The 19,036-nt window shown below is 46.8% G+C and overlaps 1 protein-coding gene across 1 annotated transcript in view; it reads right to left on the bottom strand.

The window, feature by feature from the left end:
• Nucleotides 1-19,036, bottom strand: part of LOC135919170 (acid-sensing ion channel 1C-like) — a 51,936-nt gene that overhangs the window by 23,732 nt on the left and 9,168 nt on the right. The window contains exons 2-4 of the mRNA XM_065452883.2: nt 12,657-12,895; nt 9,469-9,665; nt 6,539-6,699 (exon numbers count right to left, since the gene is read on the bottom strand). Of these exons, the coding sequence (XP_065308955.1) occupies nt 6,539-6,699; nt 9,469-9,665; nt 12,657-12,895 (597 nt within the window). The remainder of the gene's footprint in view (nt 1-6,538; nt 6,700-9,468; nt 9,666-12,656; nt 12,896-19,036) is intronic.

Here is a 19,036-nt window from a genome sequence, read left to right as displayed (position 1 = left end):
AGGACTACCAGCCATTCCAATTATTGCTGAGTAATCTTTCGTGAAGACAACTCGATCCAGCCACAACCGACACAGAAGAGATGCTGCGCGTCGATGCAGTCCGGCCAGAGGTCTGAGTTGCAGCGAAGGGTTTAGTCTGTGCAGTCTGGTGCGCCTTGTATGTGCGGTATTCCACTCTGCTAAAGAGAGCGTGCGTCTTATAATGCTAAGTTGCTTCGCAGCGTCGATCCTTGAGAGAGGAATGGGGACGCAGCGGTCTTCTCTGTTTGACGTCCGAGCTGCTTTATCTGCGTCATCATTTCCATTGATACTGCAATGACCTGGTATCCATTGAAATAAAATATCGTGGCATTCTTCCCTCAAGTGGTGGACAACTTCAACGATTTCACACATGAGCCGATCGTGAGTTCCATGTCGGAGAAACGACTGCTCACATTGTAAGGCCGGGCTTGAATTGCAGAGGACTGCTCATTTTCGGGGACTTTCAGCATTTATCACATGAAGCGCGTCGCGGAGAGCCGCGATATCTGCACCTGTAGACGTAGTGATATAGGAAGTTTTTAACCGCTAGGTTATTCCAATAGTTAGTATAATTACAGCGCCACTGCATATATTGCAGCGCCAGGCATATATTGAGGGCTTGGGCGTGGATGCTTTGTATTATATTCAGGTTAGTTCTGTAGGTGTTGGAGATGACCGGTAGGCTATACCGCAGGAATCCAATAAAGAGGACCCTCTACAGTTGCAGCATAGATTGTATTGACACTCCCCAGGTCTTTCCTGCTAGAAACCCAAACACATGGCAGATTCCTGACAGTTTTCTCACATAATTCACATGATGGGTCTAGGAGAGATTTCTGTCAATGACCACCTCCAAAAACCTCTGACTTGTGCTGTGCGAGATCAGCTGTCCGTCGACAGATATCACGTATAGAGACATTGATTTTCTGGTAAATGCCGCTACTGCACACTTTTCACGTGATAATTGAAGTCCTTGTTCTCGAAGGTAGGTTGACGTTAAAGTGGCTGCCTTCTGAAGCCGTGCGCGAAACTGCAGTCACGTCACACCCGACGCCAAAATACAAATGTCGTCGGCATAGATGGAGAGCCTAACGGTGCATGGAAGGGTGTCGGAGAGCTCAGTGAGTGTTAGATTGAAGAGCGTTGGGCTCAGTACTCCACCTTGAGGCACACCACGGTTACTGTGACACTGGGAGGTTGGCCCATCCTCGGTGAGTATTAAAAAAGATCTCATATGCAGATAGCTACTAATCCATAAATAGATCTTGCCACCAAGTCCTACTGCCTAACGCATTGAATATCGCTTCGTGCGTTACGTTACCGTATGATTTTTAACATCCAGAAACAGGGCAGCAGATAATCTTTTGCAAGACTTCTGGTACTCTACGTATGTCACTAAGTTGATAACGTTGTCTATAGAAGAGCGGAAGAAGTTGGTAATATCGCTCAGCAACATGGCTATAGCGCCCAGCAAATGTATCATGAAATGAAGAGTGTCTATGGTGATGATTGTCCATCATATGCCACTGTTGTGAGGCAGAAACTAAATATCTAAGATGCTCACATATCTCTCACTGAGGATCCTAGAGCTGTACGACGCTTTTTCCCTCGTGCATGGTGCAGCCACAGTGAAGAAACTGAAAGTATTCATTCTGCAAGATCGACGTGTCACCAATGGAATGATGATGCATGGAACAGGTTTAGGCTACCGTAGCGTGCGGAGCATAATTCAAAACAAACTGCATAATTCTAAGATATCTGCACTACATCGAGAGCTAACTTCTTTCCGGCAGACACGATTCAACCTGTCAAGGCAGATGCTAACTCTTTTGGAGCACGATGAAGATGACTCTTTTAGTCGCCTGATAACTATGGACGAATGTCGGATCTACTTCTATGATTCAGAGACTCAAAATATGATACCATGATTCCGCTCCGCCTAAAAGTGCCTGTCAGGTCATGACAAGGTAGGGTGATGTTGGTGTTATGGGATTGCCGTGGAGTAATGGTTACAGACAACAGCACACATTACTGCGCACTAATACGTTCAAAGTACTACACGGTGTGAAGCAAAAGCCCCGTGGTATGCCCTGCAAAGGAACCCGTCGTCTCGCTGATATTGCCCTCGCACACAAATCACAGTCTGCTGAGATCAAACCAATGTGGCTATGAAACATCGCCCCATCAACCTTATTCTCCTGATCTCGCACCAAGTGAAAATTGCTCCAAGAAATGAAAAATTCAGTGCATAGTGGTCGATTTGATGATACAGGTGAAGCCATTCAAGAGGTCGAACGGTGTATTTCCGTGTTATCTTATAAAACGGAGGACTAAAAAACGCTGACAGGAAATGTGTGAATTTGAATGATGACTACACAGAGAAGTCTTCGTAACTGCAAAGTAAAATAAAGGTTTTCATATATTTATTTATTGGTGATTATCAGAGCTTTTTTATACCCCTCGTGTATCTACGCCGACATCTTTCGCACTCACACCCGCTTCGCCCGCGCTGCTACGCAGGACAAAGCCTCTCGCACAGTCAGCTGCAGTTGCCGCGCACGGCTTTAATTTGCTGTTGTTGCGATGGACGTCGAGATCGTGGCGTTTCGTGCTGGTGCCTCATTTCGATGGAGACACCCGTGGGAACTAAAGGGACGTCAAGGGCACGTCAGGCAATGACAAGTTGTCAGGATTAGTTGGAAAGGCATACTATAAGCAGTCTTCCATATTATGTATGTTGATTTCGAAACCAGAGCTTCACACGCACATCTCGTATGCTTGAATCACTGCTTCAACATGCTTGTTTTTCTCGCCTGCTATATCCGCGGCTAACACGTTTACCCAAAGGACGCATCATCGTTCCAACGCGCAGTGCTGGGCAGTGAACTCTAGCAGTGGTGGGTCTGCTGCAAGAATTCACAAGGTTACGTTATCTTGGGTGGTGCGCAAAGCTGCGCTCCTTCTACGTAGTATACAGGCGAAGACACTTCAACGGCACGCAACTGGAGCTGAGGACGCGTGCATGCTTGATATCAGCCACTGCCGCCGCCGGAATTATTCGACCAGCCATCTGCGCAGAATACGCAAAAAATTGAATCAAACGTGCCGCTGTTATTGCCATGTCTGGGCCTTCCACACACCTCGAGGTCTCCTAGCCGGATGGCCGCAAGCCGCCTCCTTACCTCCTCACTACAAGGAATAGAAGAATGTAGGGATTGAGATCATCTGAAGGATATGTCGGCTATCACCCAGTGCTCTGTGGTAGAAAATCGATGACTAGGAACTTTTGAGTGCTCAGTGACCGTTCTTTTTTTCTTTCTCTTTTTTGCGCCATCCGGGCCCTGCATTCTTGCCTTTAGTGCAGTTAGGGCCGCGTGCGCGTCCTGTCGGTAGGCGAGGAGGCGGTATGCGGCCGTCCGGCTAGGAGACCTCCAGATGTGCGGAACGTCCAGACAGGGCAATAACGTCGGCATGTTTGATGCAATTTTTGCGTATTCTGAACAGATGGCGAGTCTTGCGAAGAATTCTGGCGGCGGCTGTGGCTGATATGGAGCATGCACGCGTCCTCAGCTTCACTTACATGCCGTTGAAGTGTCTTTGCTCGGTACGAATGGCGCAACAAACAAACAAACAAACAAACAAACAAACAAACAAACAAACAAACAAACAAACAAACAAACAAACAAACAAACAAACAAACAATAAAAAACCGGTCCAGTGCCATTGAGCACTCAAAAGTTCATATTCTTCAATTTTCTACCACAGAGCACTTGGTGGTAGCCGGCATATCCTTCAGATGATATCAATCCCTACATTTTTCTACTCTTTTTCTTTTTGCTTTCTGTACGCTTTTATAACTAACTCCCTTTGTGACAAATACCGTCTGATATCTACGATTACGTGTTTTGAAGCATTCTGAAGAATGCAGTTCGCTAGAATTTTCTCCTAGAGATTGTCTTACAAAGCCCGACGTTTTACTTCAAGGACCGGTAAACAAAGAGGAGTACTCGGAATAGTTGAAATACACCGAGATACTCTGAAGAGACGTTGGAATTTTCAAAGACGTGCATAAACAAACGACTCCCCGACAAGCGCGTGATGGAAAGGTTGCCTAGTTCAAAGGAGCTCCCCGGTGTTGAAGCGCATCTTGGAAAACATGTTTTCGTGCCCCCCCCCCCCCCTTTCCTCCCATCACCCACCTCCCACAATTTGATGCCAAATATGAAGACCTTCAAAGAACCATGGCAGCGGCTGGTAAAAGAACCGCGGGATACAATGTTGCCTGGGCACAAGAAGCTCTCATGAAAAGATGCCGCTCCTTGGAAATATCCCATTCCTCGCAACCTAAAAACATAGCTTTGACCCGGGCGTTTGACAAGAGGCGAGTCCCTTTGAAAACGAGCGCGACTTGGTTAGCGCTACTTGCTTGTAATTAGAGTTACTGTACATGCTCCTTTTAAGGAGCCAGAGTTGCGCCACTGTTTCCCGCGCGCCGCTCGTACCGCCTCCAGCGATTGTAGCTCTGAGCACCGCGTTACAATTGCGGCGCTCAGCGCTCGCGCGACCGGTGCTATGACTATGAGCAGAATCTTGGTTTGAGCCTGGTTCTTGTTTCATGGGACTGACGTCAAGCGCGAAATGACGAGCGTGTGAGACCCACGTAAACACAAAAGGTGCTCCGTCATGTGCGTTCCACGTTTATGCGTGTTTTCAGTGATCATCATTTCGCGCGGTCTTAAGAACGTGGGCCCGCGTATTCGCAAAATGCTCTTATGCATGAATATTTCGTAGGAGAAAAAGTCTATATATCGTCCCTACCCCTTGCCATCTTCTAAACTGACATTAACGCAGCTTTTCTTTCTTTCTTTCTTTCTTTCTTTCTTTCTTTCTTTCTTTCTTTCTTTCTTTCTTTCTTTCTTTCTTTCTTTCTTTCTTTCTTTCTTTCTTTCTTTCTTTCTTTCTTTCTTTCTTTCGTTCGTTCTTTCTTTCTTTCTTTCTGTTCATTTTGTACAGTTCTCACAGACCGGCCGCGTCAAATGACAGCTAACATGAGTGAGAACGCGGGCCGCCGCTCGAGCCGATGATGATGGGCGAAAGGGTTTGGAGTCGAATTAGCATAGATTCGTTTAGTTATTGCGGTCATGGCAGCTCTTTTAGTTTCGTCAGCGTGAACGCTGAGGGCGCGTGCTGACACCCGATCCGCACGGGGAAGCTGTCGTTATCTGACGTTGCCTCACTTTTCCTACTCCTCGGTCGTCGCGTCGCCTGATGCAATTTCGCTGTTCTTCCGTTGGCCAGCTGTGACTCCAACGACCCCCTTCTAGCCCGTGGGTCACGGCCTTCATCGGGAGCGTTCTGACTGCTGCGATCTTGGGCGCCGCTAATCGCCTCCTCACGATAGCGCGTCTTACCCGTTTTCCGCGTCTGTATAGCTCTATCCGCGTTGGCGTTAGCCTCGTGTCCTCTGTAACTGGCGGTGGGAGGGCAGTCATTAGCCACTCGAGTCAGCACGTGCCGGCTCCCCCCCCCCTTCTCCCCCCCTTCTCCCCCGCCACTCCTTCACCCTTCCCTCGGTCGCTTCCGTAATTCGACGCTCCACGTATAACGCGTTACAACTGCGGCGCTCACTGCAGCGCTCGCGCGACCGATGCTACGACTATGAGCAGAATCTTGGTTTGAGCTCGGTGCTTGTTTCATGGGACTGACGTTGAGCACGAAATGACGAGCGTGTGAGACTCACGTAAACACAAAAGGCGCTCCGTCATGTGTGCTCCACGTTTATCCGCGTTTTCAGTGATCATCGTTTCGCGCGGTCTTAAGAACGTGGGCCCGTATTCGCAAAACGCTCTTACGCATGAATATTTCGTTGGAGAAAAATTCGGCCAATCCTGATGCTGGACGTATTATAAGTGAGAGCGGCCATCTGATAACAAAGAGCACTTGCGAACGAGAAACTTTGTCAATACGACCTGCGGTCGGTTGGAAGTTTGGCCAGAGGACCCGTCAAAAGGCCGCATAAAGACAACGGCCTCGAGCACCCCGAAAAATCCAGAGGCTCATAGTTCGCTTATACGCACAACCTCGACGTTATTTGAGAGAAAGATAGGTGTTAGATTATTTACAGTGACTCAGAGAGGTCGGCCTGCGCTAGCTTGCTGTGGCCTGCTACTGGGGAAGGAAACAGGAAACGAAAGCAGTGATGACTGATGACGATGAAGAGAAGGAAGTGTGCATATTAGGATTTGCCACACTATACGTTGTGGCAGCTATATATATTACATTTATATAAGCATTGTGTACATACCTAACTTGTGGCTCGCACTCGTGCGCTAATTAGAAAGTAACTAAGGGGAGTCATACAAAGCCTGAAGCAAAAAGGGCGAAATGATGCCTGCTTGCTCAATACGTATACTATAGTAGGACTCATTAGTCGTGCGAATGCAATTTCCATCTAAAACAAAAGCAGTTGACGATTAAAAAAAAAATGTACGCAAAGTGTGGCTGATCTTGTTCCCACCTGTCATCCAGGCAGCTCTCTCCCTTGACGGTGCAGTTCAGGACCATCCTCTGCTTAGTGTGTCCAAGAGTGAACAGTGTCTGGCTGTTGTTGTATTTCCGAGCGACGTTTAAAAACGGGTACAGCTCCTCGGTGGTGAAGTTATGTACTGCGGCAATGTCCTGAAGGGAGGCGCACCAAATAGACATGCACAAAGGCATGCGACATCGCGTACGAGACGGTGATAAGCATCGGTGAAATACAGCTCCGAAAATTAACTGAAAGACTTGCACTCAAGCACTTGCAAGTGTTTTTCTTCCTTCTGTCATTTTGCACGCACGAGACATGTACTAGCGTGTACCGGCGAGTACCAGCGTGAAAATTTACTTTTTCATCGGCCATATTTAATGCATTCGCTGGTTCGTACCATTTTAGTTGCACTTCGATACCATACCTTACCAAGTGATTCATTGCAAGGTTCGTAACAGCACAACATAACACACGGACAAAAAAGAGAGAGAACCCTTTAATGAAAGGCAGAGATTTTAGCTGGCGTAAAGACATCGCTGACGTGCTACTCTGCGTGGGGAAGGGAATCGGGGAAAGAAAGAGAGGAGAGAGGCGCAAAAAGATGAATAAGTTAAAAAATGGGCAGTGAGTTTTCTGACTCATAGGTAACGGCGTGCTATAGTAAAGTCCTTCAGTGTATGCACCGTCCCACAATGAGGTTACTGAATTCGGTGCGTGAAAGGTACATGAGGGTGAAAGAGTAGAACTAAAGTTGGTCGAGTTGACCAATGTTTTCTAAATGTGTGAATAAAGGGTTCATCGCACGCCTCTGTTGTGTGAGGCAGGCTAAAGGGCCTAAGAGACAGTCAAATGACAAAGGTCTCTGTAAGCGAATGCATGCAATGTTCATAGAACGCACGCTCATCAGCATACGCTCGACACTCGAACAGCATATGCTCCACGGTTTCAATTGAGCCACAGTTGTTGCAGTGTGGACTTGTCACTTGACCGAAGCGGTACCGTAAGCCGTTTCCATAGGCAGTGTTCAGGCGAAGACGATGATATAGAGTTTCCAAATGGCGAGGAATGCTGGATGGGAGTCTGGATCTGAGATCTGGATCGATTCGGTAAAGGAAAGGGTAATGCTGGGTCGGCAAGCTCCGCAGCCGGTCCTTTTCTCCAGAAACAAATCTTTTAGCTAATTGGGAAGCATCAGATCTAGTACAATGAATCCGTTTATAGTTTTGGTGTTGAAGCCCTTTGCGTGCCGCTTCATCTGCTTTTTCGTTGGCCAGAATACCACAATGAGCAGGTATCCACGACGACACGGCGCCGTGTCGTCGTTTTTACCTTCCTTTTGTCCGTGTCTTATGTTGCGCTGTTACGAACTTTGCAATGAATCCTAACCAACTGGCCCAACTTGCCGTCTTGATGCATTACCAAACAAGTTGAGTATCTTCACTAAGTTTAATTCGCTCGTAATGCGATCAGCTCGATTCCCTACATGCATCAGACGCATGCATCAGGCCAAGAGTCCTGGACATTTTTGACCAAGTAGTTCGTACGCTACCGCTGTTCGTAAGGGTAGGTGCCGCCCAGTGGCGATAGGCAGCATATTACTTCAAATTCAAAGTGCTTAAGCGAGCGTGATCATGAGACTCACGATTAAGGTCCACAAAACCTGTTTCCTGAAATAGCCACAATAACTGACGAGGCGAAATACATATATGGAACGTTTATCTTCTATTGTCACTGCCAGTTCACTTTTACACATTGGCTTCAATAGGAGAACGATTTGAACGTTGAAGCAAGTCGTTTTTTTTATCTTTTTTGATTTTCAATACTATTAAGCCCTTACGGGCTGTTACAGAGTGGGAGAACATTTTAAGCACATTTACACAAAAAGCATTTCCAGCCTCTGCTTAAACATTTCGACTGAATGGCATCCTGTGAAGACATTGGCGTCGAGTCTGTTCCATTCAGTAATGGCTTGAATGAGACATGAAAATTTGAATATGTCAATCCTTGGTGTGCAAGGCTGAATAGCATGAGGGTGATTTGTGCGATCTGATACTCGTAGTGGACGTCGTAGATATAGGTCTGGATCTATTTTCAAGTTTTTATTATAAAGCTCATACAGGAATTTCAGCCGCGCTATTTTTCTTCATTGAGACAAGGGTTTTAGGTCGGCCCTGTCAAGGAGCGCAGTCACGGATTATTTTCTGTCGCATCCCGAAATAATGAACCTGGCCGCTAGCCTCTGGGCTCTTTCTAATTTACTAATTTCGGTTTGACAGTGAAAGTTCCAAACGATACCTGCATATTCTAGTGCTTGCTTTACTATAGTTTTATATGCCGTGAGTTTTACATCAGGAGTGGCAATTCGTAGCCTCTTTTTCATGAAACCAATCTTACGTTGCGCAGATCCGCAAATGTACTCAGTATGTTTGCCCCACCTCAAGTTATCGGCAATAGTGATTTCGAGGTACTTTACATGCTTGGAAAGTTTGCTTTCTTTCTGGTTAATGGTATATGAATATTGCAGGGGGGGGGGGAGAGTTCTTATTTGTAACTGTCATACAGGTAGTTTCCTTCAAAATTAATTTTCATGTCCCATGTAGCCCGCCAGTCATTGATAACTTTCGAAGACTCATTAAAAATTCTTTGGTCACTGACACGTTTCACACAACAAAACAAAACGCAGACATCAGCGAACAATCTAGCATCAACCATTGGATGGACACCAACTGCAACGTCATTAATATACAATAAAAATAAGACAGGTCCCAAAACTGATCCTTGCGGCACACCAGACGACAATTGTCTGGTGTGCCGATAATTGTTGTCTATGCATGCATGTAGAAGAGAAAAGATGGACAGCTGAGCTGAACAATGCTTTAAGCAGTGCTTATATGCGACGAGTTATTTCCGCACTTACGCACCATGGGTCCTGTCTGATCGCAGAGGATGTTTCTTATGGTACCATTGATCAGTCCCAGTGTGTCGGGCGAGCACACAGCCGAGGCCCTGAGCGGGTTCAGGTTGCAGAACGTGACGGCGGGGAGTTGAAGGCTGTTGCCTTCGGTCATTGATATGGACACGATGTCGCGGTATTCGAAGTGGTTTTGAAGCGTTTTTCCTGTAAGGCAACACATGCGCACTGGGAATTAGACCATTTTGTGTACGTGCTATAGCCCGGAACGCGATATAATAATCCCGCGCAAGTATCCATCCCGTTTTCTCGACCGGAGACTAATGCTCTAGTGTGTACACTATTGTACGAAAACACTAGAGCATACTGAGTGCTGCCGAGTCACCGTGATCGGTGTCTTCACGGACTTTGCCAAACATACAAGTGAAATTACCGCCCACGATCCAAAGTTATGCAACCTTGCTACAGAGGTTACGATTATAGTGCGGCGTTCACTCGGTGATACCTGCACCTTGTTGGCCGTGCAGACAGTCCGGACTGCCAGGAGTGCAAGGTACCCGAGACAAAAGAGCGCGTCTTGTGCATTTGTACGCGATATGTTGTGCGACGACAATCATTGGTTTGCCAATCAAACTTTGTCTGAAAAGGTTCTCTTTGGACCTCGGTCGGATTCTTGTCGGCGGGATGTAAAAGCGCTTATCAAATGCTTGCACGAGAGCGGTCTAGATTTGAGACTTTGAAGAGTCTTTGGTGTTCAAGGTCACTCACCACCATCTTCACTCTAATCATCAACACTTCTCTTCCTTCCTCTCTTTTTAATGCCGTCTCCCCCTTCCTCAATGCTGAGCAGCAGGTCAGAACTTTGATTCATCAGCTTTTCTACCATATAGTAAATCTCTATCTCTCTCTCTTGAGGTAGAATTGTGAACATTTGGACGGGACGTTCATACCCAACGTCTAGTCCAATAAAGAACAGATACGCCTCTAAGACGCGTGATTGCGCTAACCTACGAACGCTTTGCGGCACCAGCATTTAAAAGGCTGAATGTGGCAACTAGGCCAACGATGCTCGCAGGGAAAAGCTTAATCACAAATAATCGCCTAATGGAACGCCACATTTGCGTTGTAATGGCGTTAACTACGCTCTACGTTCGTTGGTGACGACGGATGGTAACATTTCACCTGCTTTATATATAGTGTATACGAGGATCAAGCTCATCCTCAAATTATATGCGCGGTATACCTGGTTAAAGTAATTCGCGGCTTCGTGAAGCCGCGTTTAATTGGACACTGTCAAAGTCAAGTGACTTACATAAAGTCTTTGACAAAGATTTCGCAATCGTTTCACGTGAGTATAGCTGTATCGTCTAGCCGCTTACCGTGCCTCTCGTATAGCTCTCGTTATTCAAAAAACACAAAATAGAAGCGTTAAAAAGCGCAGCACTTGTATTCTCTCTCATGAACTTCGAAGCGCAGGTCGTGCTACAATATCCCTGTATCAAAGCCAAGCGTTGGGTCTTGTGCACAGTGCATAATAAAAATACTAATGTTACACCATGGTCTTGTAATTTTAGCAGCGGCTTCTAAACGTTTGACAAATATAGTATACGTAGCGCCCATTCTTTCTATATGTATCTTATAGAAATTTGAAACGCTTTCTACGCAAGTGCGTTAATAAAAAGACGTCACTACACCTTGTCAATGACTGTGCTGATAACGTTGTCCTAGGGCACTATAACGTAAAACTGTTCCATTCTGATTTTATTTCAATGTCCTGACGTCAAAGTTACGTAACCGCTGATGAGAGCATTGGGCGGTGACCCGCCGCGTTGTTTAGACAGACCAAACAGACACTCTCCTCGTTTATAGGAGGCCACTTTTGTTTGCTCTGAAAACAAATATCGTTGCCTAGCTTCAAAGGCTTTTCTTATCTAATTGACTGACAAGAGGTGAAGAGCACGCAGAAGTGGAGACCCTTTCGGTGGGACCGAACTTGCGCAGTGAAAGCAGATAACCGGATAAGGAGGGCGGTGCCGGCGCCTGTGATTGGTCCACTTCTCATTGCTTAGCTTGTGGTGGCTGGTCGGAAATCGTGGGGGCATGTGATGGGGAGTTAAAAATTCCGCTAAAACTTGTATGTACCTGAGCTTTCTGGCTCAGGTACATACAAGAAAAAAATGTTGGGCTCCAATCCACGCTGTGAATGTGGTCGGCCAGCGAAGCTGTGATATCACCTGATCCGATAGATCAATGTGGCGTAGCCTTGAACGACTGAGCAACGCATTACATGAAATGATTGGCATGTAAGACAATTAAATTGTCTGGCCTGTGCACAGCGCCGTTGTGCATATTGACGTTGCTGTTCCCGCCGCCGCTCATCGTGTTCACGCTGCTCTTCGGGAGTCCTAGCTATGCGTGGCTTTCCTATCGCGCTATCACAACACAAATGAAATCATTTGCTAGGCGGGTTCTTCTTTTACCTACAAAAGTGTAGTGACGTCACTCCCTGCTTCGTGTGCTACAATTTCCGCTTCCCGGCAACTGCAGCTTATGCAACCGTAATCTTCACCGGGAAACGAATGCGGCGAACGCTATACTTGCTTCGCATTGTTTGAACTCGCCTTACCATCTATCAAGTGGTTTTTGGCACTTTTTGTGCCTTTCTTTAATCGTGGAATGATTTTCTGTCGAGTGTTCTGTCGACGGAGACGAATAAATCTCGGTATCCGAGTCGTATACAGCGTCGCTGTAAAAAGCTCCCGTAGTACCAAGCGCTCTGTGCACGTTTTCTCCCCATACGCCAACTGTGCAAGCTCCATCGTTTATTGCAGCGTATACATTTATCGTCTTCCTTGCAAAGAGCAACTGCGACTGCCGCAAGCTGCTCCCACGCTCGTTGTCCTTTTGGCAGAGCGCAACTAGCGCTGCTACTGTGAACTGTTGCGCTGCAGTGTATGGGCACTAAAGCTCACCGTGACTCGATCGCGTGTTCGGCCGACTTTTGTCGACTTCAATTTTATCCCACGACGCTCCCTCGCATTCCTTTCCTTCCTCCATGGTTACAACAGACAACTACGACGACTTATAACACGTCCCAGCCACTCAAGAAATCACAACAGCCGTCGATGGCTTCAAAACGCGCGCACATAGCGCCTGCGCGCACGGGGCGGTGACGCACCGTCTCAGGAAGTGTCTCACCGATGCTGATGACGGTGACGACGAAGAAGACGACGTATACGGTGCAGAATATCCAGAAGCGCCAGCGGTTCTCGATGACTACCAGCCGGTCGATGCCCGTGGTGGACTCGGCGAACAGCTCCTTGAGCTTCTCCAGGGGCTGCTTCTCGTGTGCCTTGAGCCGGCACAGCCGCGCAGCCAGCCGGAACCGCAGCAGCAGGCGCCGCCGGCGTTCCTGGGCCGCCGCGTGGACCTGGCTGCTGTCGTTGTATTATTATTATTATTATTATTATTATTATTATTATTATTATTATTACTACTACTATTACTACTACTACTACTACTACTACTTAAAATATAGCTTAGAAGTACTACCGGCACTACATGCTAAAGTTGACCCACCGTCGCTTCTTAAAGCTGACAAAGACTGTCTCTGACCTTGAAGACGTCGTCACTTTATTGTCAACCACACGCGAACGGCTCAAGTTGCCTGAAGATGCCGCAAGGACCAGAGACAAAGAAATTCCGAAGCTAAATGAGGCTGTCCGTGCTCAGGTTGAGATTTTGCAATGATTACAGCATGACCAAAATGAATCTGAACAGCAGAGCAGAAAGGCAAATTTGGAAATTCGTGGTTTGCCCGTTGCCGATAAGGAAGATTTGAAGAAAATACTGAATGATCTTGCTCGGAAAATTGATTTGCCTGAATTTTCTGTTGATGCTGACGTCGTTTCTGTCGACAGCCCTTATGGCAAGATAGACACTATCCCTACGGTCTTAGTTTGTTTCTGAAGGGAAACATGAAAGAAAACTGGATCAAAGCTTGTGGAAAACTTCGACAGCTCTGTGAATTGAAACTGCTTCCGAAACACTACTTCAATGACAATCTAACCAAGGCAAATCGGCATCTGTTCTGGCTTGCAAGGGCCGCAGGCAATCATCACAAATACAAGTTCGTTTGGGTGAGAGGAGGAAAAATCTTCGGTAAGAAGGACGAATACTCTCCACTCACTTGCATTAGCAATGAAACTTATGTTCAAAAAAATCCAGTGAATATGACTCCGCACATTTTACTTGATTTTTCGAACTTTGGAACTTTTGCAGCTTCGGTCCGAATTCTGAATTAGACTATGGTCAATATAAATATTTGCACTCTACGTAAATACTGGGATGAGTTTAGAAACATTACAGAAAATGCAACAAATTTTGTAGCTGTACTTATGCTAACCGAAATAAATATTCCCGAATCAAGCGCGCAGTTCTTAGTGAACAAAAAATACACAGTATCATGCATTGATGTATGTTTTACTCATGCGGAAGGCCTGTGTTTAAATGTAAGTTTTTTTCAGATCACTCTTACTTTGTTAGTCATCTAACTGCCCCCTGCAAACAATGTCGGTCGCTTCGTACTAGAATTAGAGACTGTTTTGAAGGATTTCGGTTATGACTAGGTGTTTTGCCTCACCGGTGACCTAAATATTGACATATTATGCCCAGGCAAAACCAAGTGTCGGATTATTTATCTGCCCTTTCTGTTTTTGGCCTCGAAAGCATGGTCACCACCTTCACACGTGAAGAAGTTGTGAATGGCCGAACAACGCATTCTTGCTTAGACCACATCGCCGTACGGGCGCCTAATCACAATCGGCATTCATGCGTGATCACGCAGCGCTTAGCAGATAACTTCTTCACTGTCTGTCATTTTAGCTTGAGGTGCCTCTTTAACACACCTCGTGGTTGGGAAGTAAATAGCTCAGATAGACGAACGCGCATTGCCTTTGTTGATCAACGCAAATTGCATGAGGTGATTGGCAGGTTCGATTGGTCTTCACTGATTGTTTCCAGACGCCAGTGTTGATTTATGAACAATTTTGTTCGCAAATACGCAGCTTTCAAGAAGCCTGTACTCGAATTGTCATAACAAAACGGAGAAGAAATCACAACCGGCTTAACCATGAATATCATGAAAGCAATCGCCGACCGAGATTTGCAGCGGAAACGGCTTAAGCGAACTCCAAGCAATGCTGAGCTTCGCGCTAGCTACAGAATCGCAAGGAATGAAGTCGACGCTCATATACGATGCGCAAAACGACGTCGCTATTTTCAACGTTTCTTTCAATTATCTGTTCGAAAACCGGCGAAAACGTGGTCACTCATAAACCACCTACACGGTAAAGTCACTACTAGTTCAAAGCTAGCCGACGCTTTCCCAGATTATCTTGCGCAGACAGCCACAATCTTCAATCAACATAGCGCACGCGTTTCGGGACCAACCTCAACGGTGCCAGTTGGCTGCTCTGGAAAAGAAAAAGCCATATCAGCCTCCGCGTTCTTACCGACGATAACGTTTTAGTACTACTCGCAAGAATAGTTGCTGGGTTTAGGCCACATAAATCAGCTGGCATAGACGGCATATCGGTATCTTTGCTCCAACGAAACTTCAACGCGCTATCTGGTATTCTTCTTGCCATACTTAATGAATTCCTAGACACGGCTACAATGCCGGTGGAATTAAAAACGGTCATTGTATCGCCATTATTTAAAGGAGGAAAGATAGGTAATGTGGACAGTTACCGACCTATTTCGATATTACCAATCGTGTCACAAATAATGGAAAAATTTCTCTTAGAAACCATGACGTCATTTCTAGATATGCTTTCAGTCATATCGAGCAGTCAGTTTCGTTTCGTCGCGGGACGGTGCACCATTGGCTCTGCTCGAGGAATTTTCAGACGTATTAAACGCAGCTTTAGAACAAAACATGTTTGCATGTGCATTGTTTCTCGATACTTCTAAAGCATTCGATACTGTTGACCACGAACTCCTGCTTGAAAAACTATACCTGCTCAGTTTTAGGGGGCAATTTTACCAGTTCCTAAAAAACAGTTCCTAAAATTTTTACGGCCGCTCGCAGGAGATATCGTCAGACAAGTTATTCATCAAAAACAAATTATATCTGAAAGCTGGAGTGTCTGAGGGCTCTATTTTGTCTCCTCTTTATTTTAACATATCTATAAATTATTTTTCGTCAGCTGTATCGAAGTGTATGATATTTCAGCATGCAGATCGACAAAGTACAAGTTCGATCCATGATACCTACAGGCTGTAATGGCACTGTCGGCGTCATTTATGACGTCGACATTTCTATACCAACCGACGACTTCCCTATATTAATAAAGCCAACTACAGAAGGCACTCTTATTAAGCACATCACAAAACTTGGCAACACACGTTGCCTGAAGCTGTGGTTTGAGGGAGACAGCCTTCCCTCACACGTCAAAGTTGGCCACGTCCGCCATCCAGTCCGCCCATACGTACCGAAGCCCCTGCAGTGCTACAAATGCTGTAAGATGGGACACGTAAAAGGTGTGTGTAGGAATAACCTGGTGTGCCCACGGTGCGCTGAATCTCATTCAGCAGATACCTGCCGCGCAACTGTGTTGAAGTGCCCTAACTGCCATGGTACTCATGAGGCCTCATCCAATGATTGCCCGCGGATGAGGAACGAGCGAGCAGTGCTCCAACGTATGGTTCGGGACCATTCAACACACAGAGAGGCTGCCGCTACTCTCAGGCGACGACGACATCGCCATCGAAGAGCATCACGAAGAGTAACATCTACTGAAAGATATACACCATCGTCTTCCGGCAAAGCGGCTACCGTATCAACGCCGACTTCCACAAAGACAGACACTTCGAAAACGAAGAAAGGGGCAAGACTCGCACCTCCTGAAGAGTGGCCAACACTTCCACGAGCACAACCTGCACTGGAGTCACATCAAATTGCGCCGCCCTCATTGACCTCACGAACCGAGGATGCGACGATGACTGGGGATCGCCAAGTCATAGTGATGCTGAAGTCACTTATGGACGCCATGCGCATTCTACTGAGCAGCATGAAAACCCCGTCGGCACAGAGCGCACTGCAGGTGCTGGACACCTTGAGTCCGGTGCTTGCGACTCTAGGGTAAAACCACGGCCCGAAAATTGCCGTCGTTTCAAGAGGAGGTCAAGAATGCATCTGTCTTTCAGTGGAACGCCAGAGGGCTTAAGTCACGCATGTCCGATTTCAGACAGTTTGTATTTACGCACCAATTCCCCATTATCGTGATTTGTGAGCCCAACCTGTCAGCTCCCATCAGACTGTCCGGGTATGAGTGCTTTATGTCCTCTGCCCACGGCGAGTGCAGCAAGGTCGTTGTGTTTATACGCCGCGACTTGACTTATGTACATCACACAGTGCCTCCTGACGAAGCAAATCAATACGTTTGCTTAACAGTGAAGAAGAAAAAGCTGACGTTCACAATTCTTGGAGCCTATTTATCTCCAACAAGTCGTCTAGATTGTGAGCGCTTACGGGGAATTTTGACATCGACTCCTCAGCCGTGGGTGCTCACCGGGGACTTTAACGCCCACCATTACCTATGGGGAAGCTCCAAAGTGAACTCTAGAGGCAGAACGTTGGTGTCCTTTGCCTATGAACTGGAATTTTGCCTGTCAAACGATGGTAGCCCTACTTATCTGCGTGGATCAGCGTAGAGTAGTTGCTTGGACCTTACCTTCGTTTCACGTTCGCTTTCGAGAAGAGTGCACTGGTTTTCGGACTTAGAAACGCGGGGTAGCGACCACATCCCAACCTATTTGAAGATCGAAGGTTTGACTAGTTCCAAGTCTTCTAGAACCATCCAGTGCATCGATTGGCCTAAATACAAAATAATAATGGAAGACTGTTGTCATGACGGCACCTCCTATAACCTACAGGGCGCGATAAAGGATGCCATACAAACAACCACGCATTTCCTTTCGAAGAGTTCTTCCCGCACCGATTTCTACATCGAACTAGCGAAACTTCGAGCAATTCGCCGTCGTGCGGAGCGAAGATATAGACGCACGAAATCCAATTATGATTTGAGATTGGCTAGACGAACACAAAAGAAAATACAGCGTCACATGAACAAGCTGGCTTCGCGACAATGGGCATCCTTTTGCGAGTCCCTGGATTCGCGAAAACCTTTGTCGCTTATATGGAGGACTGTTCGTGGCCTTCGCACAACCTTTGGTCAGCGCCACCCGTTTAAATCTCTGGCACTCCATCTACAATGTAGAGATATTGATGTCGCTGAATCTTTCTGCAGAAAGATTGCTGGCGAAGCAAATTCCGATGGAACGGGTACGGGAACGCTCGACCACCCACCGTTCTCACGTGATCCCCGCATGGAATGCCCTTTTTCTATGGACGAACTAGAAGCTGCGCTGGCTTTGTGCAGGCGTTCTTCAGCGCCAGGACCTGACGGCATTACATACCGTGCCCTGTGTAACCTAGGAGACCAAGCTCGGAAGGCACTCTTGCTCCTGTACAACGACTCCTGGCAGGCGGGTACGGTTCCGCAAGAATGGAAGTCAACTCGCCTCATTCCACTTCTGAAAGCTGGCAAGTCGCCTTTGGACATTTCCTCATACCGTCCGATAGCACTTGCCAGCTGTGTCGGAAAAACAATGGAAAGAATGATTTTAACACGTCTAGAATGGTACTTAGAGCACTATGAAATCTACCCAGATGCTATGGCCGGATTCAGACGTGGCCGTTCGTCAACAGACAACGTTGTTGACTTGATAACATTTGTGCAACACCAAAAGACCTGTAAGCGACTATCTGCTGCTCTGTTTCTAGACGTTAAAGGGGCTTATGATAATGTCACCCATGAAGCCATCCTTAGCACGTTAGAAGCCGTCGGACTTGGTGGTAAGATGTATATGTGGGTGTGCAACTACTTACAGAGGAGACCATTCTATGTATACACTGAAAATGGCCCGACATCCGAGCATTACGGTAGCCGAGGAGTCCCTCAAGGCGGAGTGCTTAGCCCGACTCTTTTCAATCTCACCCTCTGTGGATTAGTTGACAACTTGCCAAGCACCGTACGACTTTCCATCTATGCGGACGACATCTGCATTTGGACATCAAGCGTGACACGACCTCAGCTTCGCGCTCGGCTTCAGAAGGCTGCCACAATGACATCTTGCTACCTTCGTGAACAGGGACTCAAAATTTCATGCGGAAAGTGCGCAATGGTGGCATTCACGAGGAAGCCAATGTCTGGTTACGGCGTATCTATTAACGGACAACTTATACCATACAGCAGAAGTCACAGATTCTTAGGAGTCGTAATTGACAGAGACCTGTCTTGGACTCCGCACGTCAATTACGTGAAAAAGCGGCTGACTGCTATCTGCCACCTGTTCAGGTTCCTTGCTGGAAAAAGTTGGGGAGTATCTGTACAAGCTATGTTACAGCTGTACATGGCGTTGTTCGTTGGATTCCTGCGATACAGCCTGCCTGCAATATCCAACTACTGCAAGTCTAACCTGCGTACGATACAGAGCATTCAAGCCCAAGCCCT

This window comes from Dermacentor albipictus, chromosome 3 (assembly GCF_038994185.2).
Source record: "Dermacentor albipictus isolate Rhodes 1998 colony chromosome 3, USDA_Dalb.pri_finalv2, whole genome shotgun sequence".
Classification (NCBI taxonomy): domain Eukaryota; kingdom Metazoa; phylum Arthropoda; class Arachnida; order Ixodida; family Ixodidae; genus Dermacentor; species Dermacentor albipictus.
The sequence above is the reverse complement of the archived record's forward strand: the minus strand, read 5'-3'. Positions and strand labels throughout refer to the sequence as shown.